Here is an 18,855-nt window from a genome sequence, read left to right as displayed (position 1 = left end):
TAGTAAGGCTTATATTGTACTGTTTATACTTTTGATCTGTACGAACATGACATCCCGAGTCTTTTAATGAAATACATTTCTATGGAAATGCTTTTGATAAATCTTTATCATATTATTGTTTTGGGACAAATTCCGCAACCCATTTATTAAAAGATAACTTTGATTTTGAAATAAAGTATAAACAAAACCGGTCTTTTCTGGCCGTGATTTTGGGGATGTCACAGAAACGCTGCTCCTAGCAAACCCCGATTTTCCATAAAACCCGTTGTAAGTGAGCTACGCCTACAGAACTTTTAATATAGCTATTAAATAATTATAGTAACGTTATTAGGAACTTATAATGAATACTTGGGCTATTATTATGGGTTAAATAATGTGACATCCCCAATTTCTCGGCCAGAAAAAACCGATTTGTTTATGCTTTGTTTTGTTAATCAGAGTAATCGTTTAAAGAAAACGGTTGCGAAATTTGTTCCCAAAACAAGATTTGATAAAAACTTATCAAAACATTTCTCAAAGAGAATGTATTTTCATTAAATAATAAAACCTCGGGATGTCATGTTCCGATACAGACATATAAGCATAAACAGAACATACATTCATTTACTCTAGTGATTTACATCTCCTTTAATCTCTCAGTGCAAAGCAGCTTCGTATCGATACCTGTTATACAATTAAACTGAGTGGGTCAGGCTTGGGAGCCTGGTGAGCATATAGGGTTTTCAACCCACAATAATATAATTATTATATTTAATTATCAAACAATCAACCCAATTACTCATCCCCATTATCTTCCTTACTCTTAAGGGTCTACCCTAAGAGTCATCTATTCGTTCACTCCGTATTAGGCACTAAGACAATAGCTGCCAGGATTCTTTATTAGGCACTAAGACAATAGCTGCCAAGGCTTCTTCATAGAGCACTAATTCCATAGTTGCTATGGTTCATTCATCGGGTACTAAATCCATAACTACCAGTGTAGGTACTAAGTCCATAACTACCAACATTTATCTAACAGTACTAAATCCATAGCTACCATCGTCTGTCTATACGGTACTAAATCCATAGCTACCAAGGTTTATCTTGTTCATTGAGAGTATCATACTCGAGATCCCTCTCGCAATACATGGCAAGGGATTACTAACATGTTTATCTTGTTTATTGACAGTATCATACTCGAGATCCCTCTCGCAATACATGCCAATGGATTACTAACATGTTTATCTTATTTACTGACAGTATCATACTCGAGATCCCTCTCGCAATACATGCCAATGGATTACTAACAGGTTTATCTTGCTTATTGACAGTATCATACTCGACATCCCTCTCGCAATACATGCTAATGGATTACTAACAGGTTTATCTTGCTTATTGACAGTATCATACTCGAGATCCCTCTCGCAATACATGCCAATGGATTACTAACAGGTTTATCTTATTTACTGATAGTATCATACTCGAGATCCCTCTCGCAATACATGCCAATGGATTACTAACAAGTTTATCTTATTTACTGACAGTATCATACTCGAGATCCCTCTCGCAATACATGCCAATGGATTACTAACTGGTTTATCTTGCTTATTGACAGTATCATACTCGAGATCCCTCTCGCAATACATGCCAATGGATTACTAACTGGTTTATCTTGCTTATTGACAGTATCATACTCGAGATCCCTATCGCAATACATGTCAATGGATTAGTAACAGGTTTATCTCTATTCCTGATTCCTACTCACAGATCTAAATCTAACCTTTTGATCTTATTATCCAACTCACCTTTTATCCTACACCAACTATCTCATCTACCCATGTCCTACCCAACATATTTGTAGATACAAAATACATATACAGATTAACTTATTTAACACCTATATAAAACATCCATTCCACACTCACCTCAAATAAACAACAATGTATAAACACATAGCACGTATTTCATAGAAAATACTTAATATATATGTGTTAGAAGAAAGTAACTATACACTCACACCAAACATATACTTAATACATTCAAACAATACTTGTATTAAAATCGTGTTTATGAAAGGGACTATACACCCACGCATACAAACAACTTTATATTATACACACAATATGTATTTCATAGCAAATACTTAATATTTATGTGTTAGAAGAAAGTGACCACACACTCACTTGATCAGAAGATGATCGAACAACACTACGACTTGTAGCATGGGTAATTTGGGAGTACTTACTTGAACTCGGCTGATTGCATGCACTACACCCTTTTCTCTTTCCAAAAATCTTTTTGCTTTTTCTAAAAATCTTTTCTTTATACTTTTTCTAAAATTGTCTTCTTTTCTCAAAATTCTTTTGTAACCATGGTTTTCCCCTTGAAAACTTTATACCACTTCCTTAGTTTGAGTTCAGACACACTCGGAAGTGCACCCGAATCCCTCAAACCAAGGATCTGATACCAACTTGTAACATCCCAAAAATACAGTCTGAATTTTTTTTTAATTTAATAATAAAAACCATAGTCAATAAACCTCATATAAAAATCATAAGCAATGTATCTCAAAATATTATAACAATTGTCAAGTATATTAGAGTATAAACATCCCAGGCTGAACAAATGGTGTGTGCACTGCAATCTTCCCGAGCTCCTCTTTTGAAAAATGAGTACCTGAAACCAAAACTGAAACTGTAAGAACGAAGCTTAGTGAGCTCCCCCAAACTACCACATACCACACAATAACATAATAAGCACATATTGGGCCCTGCCCACTGCATCGGACTAAAGTCCGGAAACTAACCAGGGCCTTGTCCTCTGCATCGGATCGAAGTCTGGAAACTGCATCGGACCGATGTCCGGAACTGATTGGGACCTTGTCCCCTGCATCGGACCGAAGTCCGGAACTAACTGCATCGGATCGAAGTCCGGAACTGACTGCATCGGACTGAAGTCCGAAACTGACTGAACATAGCATAGCATAACACATCAATTAGCATAAACACATATACTGCATATTGCATCGGACCGAAGTCCAGAACACATAACACATAGACATGCTTGAATCACAAAGACATCAAGCACCCTGATCTACTACATTACACTGAAGTCCGGGACTGACTGTTAACTAGACGGGCCGACATTGTGGCCGTAGACCCGTTCCTACTGGATGGAAACTCACCTCACACTGCTGAAGTCCCGCAAACTCAATCCCACACTGCTGAAGTCCCGCAGACTCAATCCCACACTGCTGAAGTCCCGCATACTCGACCCTAACTGCTAGATGATAGATTCCTAATCTGTCAATCTCAAAATAACACCCAATTAATAATTGGGTTCCACTACATAACTATAATTACATACTTTAGATAATTACTACATTACCCCAAGCTTGGCTTACCCAAGCCCCAAGTCCAATCCATAGGCCTAAAGTCAACTAGGGATCAAAGCCCAACATATGACCCAATTTTCCAAATTGGGCCCAAACCTCCACATGGACTTCCCTTAAGGCCCAATTGCTCAGTCCGGTCCAACATGTCTCATTCTAAGGGCCCAATATTGTATAACCATCTAGGCCCAAACTATGGCCCATCTATGGCCCAATATTCCAAATTGGGCCCAATCCTTCATATGGGACTTACCCCAGAGCCCAACTAATTACTCTAGTCCATTTAATTATTCTTGGATGGCCCAACACAAAGCCCAAGTGAAATTAGGGTTTCTTATAAAATAATAATTAGGGTTAAGTGTTTCTCACTTAACTCATTAAGGGCTTAACCCACTAAGGACTTAATCCATTAATTCCATTATTGCTTAGATTAATTTCTGAAAATGATAATTATTTAATATTTCACTTATTAAATAATTCTCGTGTGTGTGTCCTGATAATTTCTCAAATGTTAGTATTTTCTCAATTAGCCCATTAAGGACTTAGTCCATTAAGTTCTTTACTCTACTAGATAAATGGCATGGAATAGTTTGGGCTTAATTCACAATCCAATCCCAATGGCCCAAAAGTGGGTCCAAAAAGGTCCAAGGCCCAAATGCAAACAATTAGGGTCTTCCATCTAAACATGACCTAGGCCCAACACCAATCTCTAAGCCCATTAGGGTTTGCTTAGCGGGGCACCACCCACTACCACCTCGGGTAGTGGTGGTTGATGGCGGCTCACGGTGGTGGTTATGGTTCTTTTCATTACATCTTTTGCTAATTACAATTACAAGATTTTAATCCACAAATAAACACATACACTAACTATTCTAACACACACACACAACCACCCTAGTGGTGGCCGACGGTGGCCCGTGGCGGCAGCCACCACCTCACGGTGGTGGTGGTTATGATCTTGGGCCAAAGCAACACCAAAAGCACTTCAATCATCAATCTAAACGCACCCGAAAGCCCACTACCGCCGGAGATGGTAGCTAAAGGCGGCAGAAGGTGGTGGTGATGAGTTTTCTTCATTTTTCCTGCCCAAGAATATCAATACAATATTAAATCACGAACTAGGCATGCGCACACACTAAATCACGCACATAGCCACCCTCCCACGGTGGCTGGTGGTGGAAAAAGAGTAGAAAACAGTGGCTGCCACCACCTTATGGTGGTGGCAGTGGATTTCCGGTCAAAAATTATACAAACAGCCCCGCGAGCATATCAACCAATATGTACATTCGAACACACCTCCAAGCAACCACCGCCTAGGTGGCAGGCGTCATCGGAAAAGAGTAAAACAATGCCCCAAGGGCTACCGACGGCATAAATGGTGATTCTGGCATCGAGTCTACGAGAAGGAGATGAACAGTGGGTTGCGGTTGACTTACCTTTCGATTCCGACGGCTCACGATCATCTCACGACGATGACATACCCTTTCTATCGTCAATGATCTTCCAATGATTCTCGACGTCACTGGCGACAAGGGAGACACGACAGTGGCATTAGACGACACGAAAACCAGCAAATAGAGTGGTTGCCGGACCCGATGATGTAAGCGGCGACTGAGGTGCTCCAAGGATGACGGTTGTGAGGCTCATGAGGGGGGGGGGGGGCTGCATCATAAGGAAGGGTTTAGGGTTAGGGTTGGCTAATAAGAGACTATACACCCGTCCAAAAATAACTATTTCCCCATAATTACATTTCTGGTCCCTTCCCATGAAATCCTTTCAAATTAAATCCGAAATTTACTATATTGCCCTTATCTCCAAAAATCTCTTCATAATTGGTCCTTAAATTTCCAAATCAGCCCCTTAGCATATAAAATTCTTCAAATGAAGTCCCATAAAGTACCATTTAGTCCCTGCCTTCATAAATACTTACAAAACTAATCTAGAACTTACACTTTTAACCCTTAACAGCTAAACCTCTTCACAAATTAGTCTGGGACTTACTTTTATTAATTTATTTAAATAAACGGGCGTTACAATTCAAGTGCTGAAAGACAATCCGAATCTAATGATGGGCATATCTACTCTTTTCCGAGAAGGAGTTATTCACGACATACACTTTGTGCCCTTCATGTATTATGATCTTCCAACATAGGATTCCAATCAACTTCACTTGCAATCTCTCCTCACGGACAATTCTACATCCAATACACTCCTTTTCATTTGAATGATGATCCTCAAATAACCATCAGGAAAGAGCATGAGAGATTGAGAACCTTTTACACCGTCAATGCACCACCCCAAAAGGAAGTGTGGTCTAGAAGTGGATTACCAAGATCATTGGATACGATAGTAAGGTTCAAATCAAGTTTGATCTTAACTATATGCTATATAGACATTATGTATCTCAGAACAAAGAATCAACCATCACCATCACAGATGCCGACTTTCCTTTAATCAACCCAAATGACATTCTCACCATTGCTGCTCACTTTCGAGATCGTCAAACAAGTGACATGAGCATCGAAGCTTATAGTGGCACAATCAACTTCTTGAAGGACTATATTGTTGAGTTTTGCAGGTCCGACATTGAATTTTCTCCCTGTTTGGAACTGAGAACGTTTTTGACAAAAATCACTACTCAACTCCCTGAAGCAAAGATTTTGGAAGAAGGCCCCATTGAAGAACCGGAACTTGGATATGTCTATCTCAAAAAGAAGACTAACCAACTATGCAGTCAATAGCGGTGGGATAGCGGTGAGATAGCGGTGGGATAGCGGTTATCGATAGCTGGTAAAATAGCGGTACTAAATAGTGGCGATAGTGACCGATATTTGACCTTTATTTGACTGATATTTGACAAATATCGGTGGGATAGCAGTGAAATAGCGTTTATAGCTAATTTTTTTATTAAGTCACTACATTTATTATTAAAATGTAGATATATGGTGGGGGGGTTTTATGAGATTGATAAACATTTGCTTCAAACATTTTCTAATTTACTATATGTTTTACTTAATGACCATGTATACATCCAATAAAACACAAGGTTACAAAATCCCTACATAACATAAAAATACCGATATCCCACTGATACCCACCGCGATAACCTATATATCGAATATCGGTCCTTAACCGATAGTTGATTTTGAACCGCTATAACTGCTTAGCTAACCGAAAATAATTCTTTAGAGTTCTTGACAAACATCTTATTCTGAAAAAGATACTTCAGAAGTTCATTTCCAATGCTGAAAAAGGTGATTCTCCTAAGCATGTCAAGAAGAATTTCGTCGAACGTCTCAAGTGGTATTTGGAAGTCCAAAGCTGGCTACAAAGTACCTATTTCTTTGTGTTTGATGAAGCCAAGTGAGAAGTTTTTTGATTGCTAAGTTCATTTAGGGGGGAGATAGTTGATACTTGAAATTGAACCTCTAGCAATCCGAAGCCAATCCATAACTGAAGTCCAATTGCATTCCGAGATGTGAATAGATACTGAAGTCAAGCTTCTTTTGAGATGAAGACTTATCCAAGACATTCCTATTTTTAGATGTTATTGAGTCCGTACAAGCATTTAATGCTTCTTGTCGTTTAGAACTGTTGATTAAATAGTTCACGGGACAAAATCGAGTAAATCGTGTGTGCAAGATTTTCTGACTTATCAAATTTACGTTATCCATGCAAGTCTTGTATTTTTCTTTTTATCACTCATTTCCTATTTAATGAGGTGAGTCTTCCATGCATTGAAACCTTTTAGGAAGCAATATTCTCTTCACGTCAAATACTCAATATCCTGCAAGTCAAATCTCTTTCTCCATCTTTCTCATTGCTCTTAAGTTATCTTTACTTTGTTCATATTCATATTTATCTTACTTAAATATTTAGTTAAATACTTTGTTGAGTTTTATACTTCAGGACAAGAGTGGTTTACCAGACTTGAGTGGACCAAAATATTAGTAGCAAACATTAATCTTAAGTCAATTCAAACATTTTCCACACACTAAGTCAATTCCCTATCGTCACGACATGGCCAAAAATCATATGCAATCCCAACCGATCGAAGTCCCATCACCACGACGTGACACATGGACGTTCACGTCGTGAGAATTAACTATTATAGATTTGAAGAAACCGATTGACCTCTTCCTTCTGCTTAATTTGGATCCAATCAAAACCTCCATGAAATGATCTTAACCCTCAATACCATATTCAGATGACTAGAACGATTGGGAAAAGAATGAGACCAACCAACACTCCTAAAACCAAGAATTTTTCATAATTCAAGGTTCCCTCTTATGTGTGGTTGTGTGGTTCATAGAACATCAAAATGAACTAACGGAAAAAGTTCTTAACTTATGGAAAATCCAGAAATGATCCCAAGAATGTAATTGTTATGATGGAAGCTTCAAAAATTTCACGAAAAGTCTTCCCAAAATACCCACCACTTCACATTTCTTCTTCACTTCAACTCACCACCAACGGTAAGAACCCTAAAATGCTCTTTCTTCAAGATGGAGGCTAAGAATGGGATGTTTTTGGCTACAAATGGTTGTTAAATCCTGGATTAGAGTTAAGTGGAGTATAAATACATGCTAAAATTTCATGTTAGACCCTCAAAGTGTGTGAAAATGGCTATATGACCCATATATGATCAAGTAACCTTTTCTTGCACTCCCCCCCCCCCCCCCGAAAGTTAATTTGAACAATTAAAAAGGTAGTTTAACATGAAATTGTCACATAACTAACCTCAATGTCAAAGTGGGAAATTCCGGGTTGTTACAAGCATCCCCAGGCTCCGGCAAGCGCGGATGGAACTGAGGATCAATATGGTACTTCTTCATGACATCGTCTTGGCTCTTGGGGTAAGTTTAGATTTCATGGTGTTAATGCTTGAAATTTCTTTTTTAGACATGAAGGAGTGAAATGGAGAAACGAGAATGAAGAGCAATTTGAAAGTAATCACAAATTATGAAGGAAAGTAACCAAGCAAGAAGGGTATTTATAAGGAACCAAGTAAAGCCTCATTTATGAAACAGACAAAGTGGCAGTTATACGTTGTAGACCCTTCAAATGGAGAAGAACTGAAGGGACGATTATAGGAAATGATGAACACTAGGAGCCACTGAACTGTTATGTTAAAATTTAATTTAGTTGTCTATGCTTATCCTATTAAAAATGTTACTTCACAAAACTTTTAAGTTTGAATTGTTACTTCTAAAAGAAAAGTAACAATCCAAATTGAGGGGACTTAATAGGTATAGTCTAGGCTAAAGCTATGTATATACCCTCATTATGTCGAACCATGTATATACCAAACCAGATGTATACCATAGCAGATATGTACCAAACAAAATGCATACCGAACTAGGCATGAGTACCAAACCGCAAAACGTAACGACTAAGGTAGAATATAACGTTACAACATTATCATAGTACATTGGAACTCAAAGCAAATACCTTGTACCACAATATATGACTAATGGATCCTTTTACCAACGAGAAACAATTGTTAAACGACTAGTAAGTACATAAGAGTGTACCTTCGGGTATATGACCATTAATGTGATAAGATAGCAAACATGCTCAGTAATGAAGAGGGCGCAACCTCTTAACATCGACTATAAATAATTGAAAAGAACCACTTTACAAGGTACGTAAACATATACACATTCCACTCGATTTTTGACATACTCTCTTAAGGTTATTTCTGACTTTATCATCAGAGCGTTGGTCCGGAATCCCCTCCTGGCCAATTAGCTTACGAATTTGTTTGCTATCTCCATGTTGATTAATCGTGAAGGACTTGATAACTCTCACAACCAAGAGAAGGTGAACCCAGGGGGACGATAGTATCTAAATTCGAGTTGATACTAATAATATACTTAACAAACCTGTTTTTTGTAATTAATAAAACATAAAAGAGATAATATATATATATATATATATATATATATATATATATATATATATATATATTTTAATTAATTATATTAATATTTAATAACATCATGTCCCATTGATCACTACCACTGGTCTTTATCCCTTCGTGGAGACACCCTCATCTACTTCCCCTCATTATTCTCTTGCCAGGAACCACCATTGACCCCACTACCCATCCCTAGCCAAACCTCTCATTTAAGTTCTTTTCACCCTCTATCCCCGATCTGCTACTAAAAAATTTGACGAACATTGTTGATGGATCAAGCCTACTACAAATCAAAGTAATCAAGCACCACTGACCATGTGATATAAATGAACGATTCCTAGTGTTTTCACCTGAATGAGTCTCCAACTAACATCATCAAGTGACTGTATCAACCCGCTTACCCTGATGGATTTCTCATTTATATATCTCTTTATCCTTCTTTTGCTCCAACATCACTGAATCTAGATCTGCATATGTAATGTCTGTATTTGATGTTGTCTTTTGTGTTTCCAACCACCCTATCAAAGGAAAAAGGGGGGGAAGGGGTTAAATTGAAGGAGATGCAGGTTTCTAGGGGAAGAGATGAACAATTGTGATATTTATTTGTGGAATGGAAAATAAACAGAAGATTAGAGCACAACTACTAAAACAATTCAAATTTATTGGTTTTTATACCAAAGGTTTATGTCTAATAGGGATAAAATATACAATAAAATAAAATTAAAGGAACCATCCGAATGAAAAAAAATTAGAGACCAACTTTACCGGTTTTTATGCAGGGTTATACTTTTCGCATTTAATATCTTTGGTTTTCTCACACCAGAGACGATGAAACTCATTAATAATATCAAACGGATCATGTATATACCTTAGATTCACAAATATTTTTAAAAAAAAAAAAATTAATTTTGACATCTACAAATACGCGTTTGTTGTCCGTTAGACTTCCCTCGATATTTATTAATCTTTTATCCATATTCATGTATATTTATTTAGAGAAATTAAATTGTCTCCTACCTTTTACTCTTACAATTATTCCTACCCACTAAAATTATGACAAATCACCATTCAATTTAATTGTATTTGATATATTCCTAATATAGTCTTAATGATTTAGTTTAAAAAATATAGAAAGATGATACTTGTCATAATTTTATTGGGTAGATATATTTGTAGGCATAAAAAGTAAGAATCAATTTAATTTCTCATTTATTTAATCTAAAATATAAAGTACGAAGTTTTCGGCGACGACGAAAAGGAAAGAAGAAATCTGAAAGTCAATTAAAGAGGCGTTCGATTCCACGTGTACTCTCTTTTCTCTTTCTTTCGTCTTCTCACCGATGAATCCAGCTTAGCTACTTCTTCCCAACATCGACTCTCAAACCCTAAATTCAAATCCCAATTCTTCAAATTATCAATTCTACAATTCTTCAACTCTTTAATCTTCTCCTCGTCCACAACCAATGCTCTGCTCCAAGTCATCCAAATGGCTAAACCGCCTTCGTTCATCCAGAGGATTTCCAGACTCCGATCACATCAACCTTGAACACTTCCTCTCCAATTCCCTCAACAAAATTGATCCCCAAACGTCGACGGATCCTTCGCTTCCCGATAAAAGACCCAAACTTGACAAACGGGATGATAGTGGAGATATCCAAGGTCGTGAAGTCATGAATAATGTACTATCGGAGCTGTTTCAGATGGGAGAATTTCATGATTTATCGAGAATTAAAAGGAAAAAGAGCTGTAGGAAGCAACAGTGCCCTAGAATCTGTGTTGTTTCTACAAATTCGGATGCTCAGAACGTGCCTGTTGGAAAGGACAGGGTTTCCTCGCCACCGCCGTCACCGTCGCCGTCGCCATTTCCGTTGGTTTTAAGCAATCGACGTACAGCAAAGGAAGTCAATCGAGAGTTGAAGGTGACTGGACATGTTGAGGAGGAGGAGAAAGGCCATTGGGATCTAACAGCGTATTCGCAAACAGAGGTTACTGTTATCGATACGAGTGTTCCATCTTGGAAATTCGAGAAGATGTTGTACAGGAGAAAGAATGTATGGAAGGTTGGGGATAAGAAAGGTAAGGGATTAATGACCAGTGACAGAAAGAAGAGAAAGGAGAGTCTGAATGAGAAAGGTGATGTAGAGAAGAAGAAATCGAAGCTGTGTAGTTCATCATCCAAGTCGGGAAATGCAGAACAAGGCGGAGAGAATAAAAAGAAAAAGAAGAAGAAGAAGAAAAAGAAGTTGAAGATGTGCAATTCATCGAAGTATGAAGGTAAAGAAGAATCCATGGCTCGATCAAAGTCCCCTCAGGTAAAGCCCTTCGGATCTAACATCTGTTTCACTCCCTGTAACTGTATTAATGTGAATTTTTAAGTGAATTGCTTGTTGAGTATGAATCATCAATGGATGCAATTAGTATACCCGAGCTATGTTTCTTCCTAATCTGTCATGTAGCAGTCTGGCTCCATTCACTGTTTGTTTAGTTAGGATTTTGGAAGACCATCTATATATGACCATTTCTTGATGGTATCTGGTGTAGGGACACGAAAAAGCCAAGACAATGGTGGCAAACCATGAAAAGAAACAGGATAATTCTAGCCATGTGCAAGAAAAGAGGTATGTGTCTTCATATCATACATACTTTTTTTTAATCAAATGGGAGTTTAGGTTAAGGTTTAAACATAGTTTCATTATTTTTGCAGTTCCTTTAAGAAACAGATAGATGGAGGGTCATCTGTGATTCTTATTAAAAGCATTCCAACAACAAATAAAAGGGATATTTCAGGCATTTTAAAGAGCTGTGTGAAATCTACGCAGAAATAGTACAAGTCTTGATACGTAATGCTGTTTTAACTTTTAACATGCCAAATCTGTAATTTATGCAATGCAAATCAATGGCTACCTTTTCTGTTGGGCTTCAATTTTATTATTATTTTTGGTTTCTTTTGCATATTGGATCATGTTCTGCTTGTGTACCAAAAGATTGATTTGTTTTGCAGGTTTTGAAGGGTAGTCCAGTCGTTTTGTATAAATTGGGTTCAAAACTTAGGGTGATCATGGAGTCATTAGAATCGAGAGAAAAGATATGTATTATGTATTGATTTTGAATTTATGTTACCAAATGCAAGAAAATGAAATATAGAAACAAATAAAATTGGTCCGCAGTCCACACTGATTTTATTAATTGCTTCACCTAATTTTGCCGAGATGAATAACCACAGAATCGGTCCACAGTCCACACTAGTGGGGTTGGCAGCTGGCTACTTGGCTCATAAATATCAAGTCGAAGTTGTCAATAAAAGCAAAATATGATGTAACCACAGAATGCAACACTTCCACCCAAAACTCAACCTTTCACCATCTCATCTCATGGAAAAGAAGATATTTTCTCTTAACACGTGACTAATCAAGTTGTAAACATGAAAGAAATCCATCCCCCCAAATTCTTCTAAAATTTTGACAATTTCGCGCCACATAGCCATAGACCAGAAGAACACGACTCGGATTTCTCAATAGTTTTTTTTCTTTGTCACGGTGTACTCCCACCACATAGTGCGGTTATGTTTATGTGGCAGCGAAAGGTGTGTTTTGTGAGATGATGGCTACCGTGGGAGAAGAACTCACTGCACCCCAACCCTTTGTCTAGTCATTGGAAATTTAAAAATAATAATATTTTCTTCAAACTCTATAACTATCAATCATATCCAATTTCCAATTTTCTTTCTTACGACAATACAAGTATTCACCACTTCTATATTAGATTCGCAATTCACAATGTCATCATCAGTCTTATACTTTGTTGGATGTGTTGGTAATATGGAAGTCAATTTTTAACGGAAAAATTATGAAAAAGGCAACTGTGTATTATCGTGAAGACGTGAACAAGAAGTTGAAAGTTCACTTTCGAGAACTTGAAGAAATCCTTTACGGAGAAATTATGAAGTCATCGTATCACAGATGACTACCTTTATGATGTCGTGTATGCTGAAAAGTTTAGACAATGGCTTTGGATGAGGAAATAATTATTCTTGCATATAGTTGATGACTTGAAGAGTTGGTTTCCATATTTTTCAATTGAAGTGGGATGCGACAGCTAGAAAATGTTTTTCGCCAAAACAAAAGTACACAACCGTAAAACATACTCATGTGATGAGTATTTGAGGATGTATGAGTGGACCAACATGATAGTGATTACTAGTTCGCAAAGTTACGCTTATAGTTTACACGAAGCAATATTTGTACAAACCTATGATTAATGACATCCACAGATTGTACATGACATATAAAAACAAGCATGAACTTCCTAAAATGTATGTAGTCTTGATTGGATGTATTTGGACATGTGAAGTGTGACCCTAAGCATGGTCTGATCATTATATGGTAGGTGATCATAAGAACTAACGATAATTTTAGAAGCAACCACGTCCTACAACTTTGTGATATGACATGTATTCTTTAGTAGGGTGGGTGCCAACAATATCATTGTTTTTTACAGTTGTTAGTATTCAACGACATTTATCTTAAAAATACATATGATATGATATTTCAAGCGAATGGAATATTATACAAGTGTGAGTAATATTTCACTTGTAAGATATATCTTGAATAATCTATATTTGTTGATCATTGACTTGTCCAAACGACAACAAATGATTAAAGTTTAAGACGGCCCAAGAAACAACTATGAAGGACATGGAACGAGCATTTGATGTCCTAGAGATGTGTTGACAAGTACTCAAACTCATAGCATGTTCATGTGATCCCATAAGATTGCAAAACATAATGTATGTGTGCATCGTATTACATAATATGATTTAGTATTACATAATATGATTTTAGATGATGAAGAAAAGTAATATCCCACTACGATGAAACCATAATTATGTCAACCTTCAAATGAGTAGATAGTGGTACGACACAATACATGCTAGATAGAAAGGAAGTTCATGACTACGATATACATCACAACTATCATGTTAATTTAATGAGTAAATTACTGAAATCGTCTATGTGGTTTGGTCAAAATTGCACGTTTGGTCTCTATTTTTTTTTTTGCACTCGGATAGTTCCTGTGATTTGATTTTGTTGCGTTTTTCGTCCCTATGGTTTGGTAAAAATTGCATGTTTGGTCCCTAACTTTATGTATGTAAGGGACGAAAAATACAACAAAATCAGACCACAAGGACGAAAAACGCAACAAAATCAAACCACAAGGACGATCCGAGTGCAAAAAAAAGTTAGGAACCAAACGTGCAATTTTGATCAAACCATAGGAACGATTTCAATAATTTACTCTAATTTAATGAAACATATTCATAGAGCGATGATACATGGTGCGACGTGGATTTGTACATAAATTCCCATGATGATACAAATGAAGATTTGGATGTTCATTTCGACGAGGATTCAGGTAATATTTTAATTATTGTGATGTTTTTATTTGGTTTTTAATTTTAATTAGATAATTATGTAGTTTTATTTTGAAGTAATTAAATACTTATATTTTTAGTAATTTTATATTTATTAAATTATATTTCATTTTTGTTAATTTTTTATATTTACGAAAATTTAGTTATATAAATTTATTTAGAGTAAATTACACGATTCATCCTTGGTATAAGTGTTAAATTATCTATTTAGTCTTTATTTTTTTAAAATTAATTCGGACAGTCCCTTATTAGTTTTAAACTTACACGTTCATCCCTAATTGACCGCTTTGTTATGTTTTTAGTCCGAACCAGAACTGAAATGATAATTATTATTTCTCAAATTGATCTTCTGATATTTATTACTAGTTGTAACCTACGTAGTCAATAGCGGTGCTATAGCGGTTAGCAGGGATAAAAAAAACATTATTTCAAAATAGCGGTTTAGAATAGCGGTGACATTATTAGTGTTGCAATTTACCGCTATCACTGTGATTATGGTCACCGTTATAGCGGCGCTATAACCACTATTTGAATAAATTCCATTTTAGGGTATTTTACATAACAATATTTTTTTTGTATCATTCCTTTAAATAAAATTGATTTTTTTAGCACAAACCGAAACTTTTATGTCATTCAATTGAAAAAAATTGTAATGTTGTGACTATCATGACTTCCATTGAAACCATGTATGTGTTGTCTTGCTAATTGTGTTGAAAACTTGAAGTACTACATTATGATTAACTATCAAATAACTTAATCAATTTATTTACTAACTCTAATTGTGTTAAAGTATGATAAAATAGTAAGTATTGCATATGTTTTCTTGTTGATTGTCTTAAAGTATGATTGATTGTGACATTGGTAACCGGTCTGTAAAGTATGATTAGCTAAATTTGATATGTGAATTATGATTTACTGATTAATACACCAATATATATATATATATATATATATATATATATATATATATATATATATATATATATATATATATATATATATATAATATAAAAACGCTATATCACCGTTATACCGCCGCGAGAACCACGATTTCAAATAGCGGCCGGTGACTACTATTATATTTTTGACCGCGATAACTGCTTAGGTTGTAACACATGTATACTATACGGATTGATTAAAACAAAATGTTAAATATAAATGATTAAACGGGAATTTTATTTAAATTTGAATTTGAAATAAGTAAAAATTATGAGAAAAAATATAAAAAAACATGCAAAAAAAATAAATTAAATTTATGTGTTTAGTTGTCATACACGTGTACAAAATGTGTTTGAAATTTAATATTAATATAATCATTATGGTAACTTTAATTTATGGAAACTAAATTAACGAGATATATTAAAAAATGAAGTAAATGACAAGTTGAAAATAAATATATCAAAATTATGACAAAATGACATGTAATATAATGAATGAGAAAATGACATGTGCAAAAATTATTTTCATTTATTAGGGATGATTATTATTATTTATAAATAAAAAAAATTTGGCCCACTCCCAAAACCCAAGCCAACCTACCCTTCTAAACCTGAAAACCCTCCATTTTTCTCTCTGCAACTCTCACACTACCTGATCCCCTTACTCTATATCTCACTGATAACCATCACCCCTGACGTCATCTTGATGTGCCAAGCATCGACATCATCTTCATCCAAATTCTCACATCAACTAATCAAAGAGAACAAAGAACCACAAAACACACAAATGTGTGTGTATATGTGTGCAAATGCGATACTAAGAGAAAGGGAAAGAGTGACGGAGAGATAACATGATGGCGAAGTGGCGTTCGATGTAACCATCAGACCACTGATGTCGTCCCTTATGAGCTTCAAGAAACCTCACATCCAGGAACTATACGTCATCATAGCCTTTTGGATATGCAACTATGAGGGTGGAATCCCAACGAAATTTGCTTCATTGATGGGCAGCTTTTGCTAAGGTTATTAGAAGAAAAGAATAGAAAGTAGAGGGTTTTTTGGGAGGTGGTTGGTGGTGGTTTTGGCTGGGTTGGCTTGCGAGCGGAAAAGACAACAGGAGAAAAAGGAGGATGTGGTTGTATTTGTCAATGATGGAGGGTTGGTGGGAGTTTGATCACATTGTATGGTGTCTGGGGCGGTGATTGGTCTCGCCGGATAAAGAAAGAGGAGGAACAATGAGGATGTAGTGTATTGTGGTTTAGGATGTAGTGTATTGTGGTTTCTAGTTGTCAGTGATGTAGTGTATTGTGGTTTACAGGGAATATATGTAACGTCCCAAAAATACGAGCCAAAAATTTCATTTTTGAAAACATATAATTAGCAAAACATTAGTAGTAAAACATACACCGATCATATCATTCATAAAAGTGTGCGTGTCTGGAATTCAGTTTATAAAAACATAACAACGTTAGAGGAAAATCCCAAGGAAATCTCATAGTGCGGAATACAAGGCGTGTGTGTGTGTGTGATGGGCCGCTACCGCACCAACTCTTTCCCCTTCGAAGAAGAGGTACCTGAAACCAAAACAGAAAACTGTAAGCACGAAGCTTAGTGAGTTCCCCCACTGTACCGCATACCATAAAATCACATAACATACATATACTGTCGGGCATATCTGGGTGCCCGACCTACCCCTTCGGTCCTTGCGACCGGATACTGTCGGGCATATCTGGGTGCCCGACCTACCTTTCGGTCCTTACGACCGAATACTGTCGGGCATATCTAGGTGCCCGACCTACCCTTCTGTCCTTGCGACCGAATATTGTCGGGCATATTTGATGGGTTTTGGTCATAAGACATCCTATGTGCTCATACAAACCCTAATGCTTGGATCTAGGTTTCTCTATTGTACATGCTTTGAATCCAAGACTATAAACCCTAATTCTAGCATTCAAGTAATCATATTAACATGAGAATAAGTTTATAATGTTACCTTGATTGTTATGTAGCAATAATAATCCCAAATCTCCTTGTATTGACTTTGGAAGGCTTAGAGTCACAAGTGTCACTCCTCTAATGGCTTACAAACACCAAGAGCAAATGGAGAAGGTATAAAGAGAGATGAGAGAGGTAGGAATTCGTCCTTAGGACTTCTTGGGAAGGCTTACACGAATTCATGAGCCTTAGGGGGTTTATATAGGTATAAAGATTAGGGTTTTAGTCCTTATCCTTATCTAGTTGCTTGCCCACCAAGTAACCATAAGATAAGTCTTAGAAACCCTTATCCTAGTCGAATTCTAAGGCATTATCTCCTTAAATTCGTTCACCCTATATTTAAGATAATCCTTACCTTATTTTGTGTCTATCACATAATTACAAATCAACCCCTCTAGTTTAATTAATTACACTTGATCACAAAATTAATTCCTAATTAATTATTGACCAATATTAATTAAACAAATATGATTTCTCCTTTAATATATTATTCTTATAACATATTAATAAATCATAATAACCTTTCTCTCTTTATTTATTTCTCCAATCAAGTTGCTTTGGTGAAGGCAACCCAAAAGGACCATGCACTATCGGGTCAAGTACATACCAAAATAGTTATGGACTTAGACACTAATCCAACAATATCTGGGTGCCCGACCTACCCTTCGGTCCTTGCGACCGAATACTGGGGACTATTTCACCCCTACTACTACCACATAACACATATCACATAACATCATATCATACTAGCACATAAACATAACACAGGTAGTAGCAACCCTAGATGAATATCACGAAGACCATCATCTATCATGCAACTGTTGGATAAGGTGTCTAAGTCCATAACTTATTTGGTATATACTTGACCTGACCGACATGGTCCATTTGGGTTGCATCTCATCCAAACTATTATGGATAATTTTATGAGAGTTATACACATATGTTTATTAATATATTATAAGTTATAATTGTTGGGTTTTAGCCATAAGAACTTTCCTATGTGCGCATGCAAAACCCTATTGCTTGGATCTAGGCTTTCTAATAAACATGCTTTTGAATCCAAGACTTCTAATGGCTAATTAGGTTAAACAACAACATTAAAACAGATCTAGAATCATACCTTTGAGTTCCTTGTTGATCTTCTTGTCTTGGAGCTTCTAGAGTCACAATTGTCACTCCTCTAATGGCTTACAAACACCAA

At 36.3% G+C, this 18,855-nt stretch overlaps 1 protein-coding gene across 1 annotated transcript; it reads left to right on the top strand.

Moving 5' to 3' along the window:
• Positions 1–10,544: 10,544 nt before the first annotated feature.
• LOC145012759 (fantom protein) lies at positions 10,545–12,233 on the top strand. The gene is made up of 3 exons (XM_078971548.1): positions 10,545–11,602; positions 11,832–11,908; positions 11,995–12,233. Exons 1-3 carry the CDS (start codon positions 10,754–10,756, stop codon positions 12,113–12,115), a joined length of 1,047 nt encoding a protein of 348 aa, XP_078827674.1. The 5' UTR covers positions 10,545–10,753; the 3' UTR covers positions 12,116–12,233.
• Positions 12,234–18,855: the final 6,622 nt, after the last annotated feature.

Source organism: Lactuca saligna, chromosome 8 (genome assembly GCF_052625555.1).
Source record: "Lactuca saligna cultivar CGN05327 chromosome 8, ASM5262555v1, whole genome shotgun sequence".
Lineage (NCBI taxonomy): Eukaryota > Viridiplantae > Streptophyta > Magnoliopsida > Asterales > Asteraceae > Lactuca > Lactuca saligna.
Note: the sequence above shows the minus strand (reverse complement) of the source record. Positions and strands in the feature narration are given on the sequence as shown.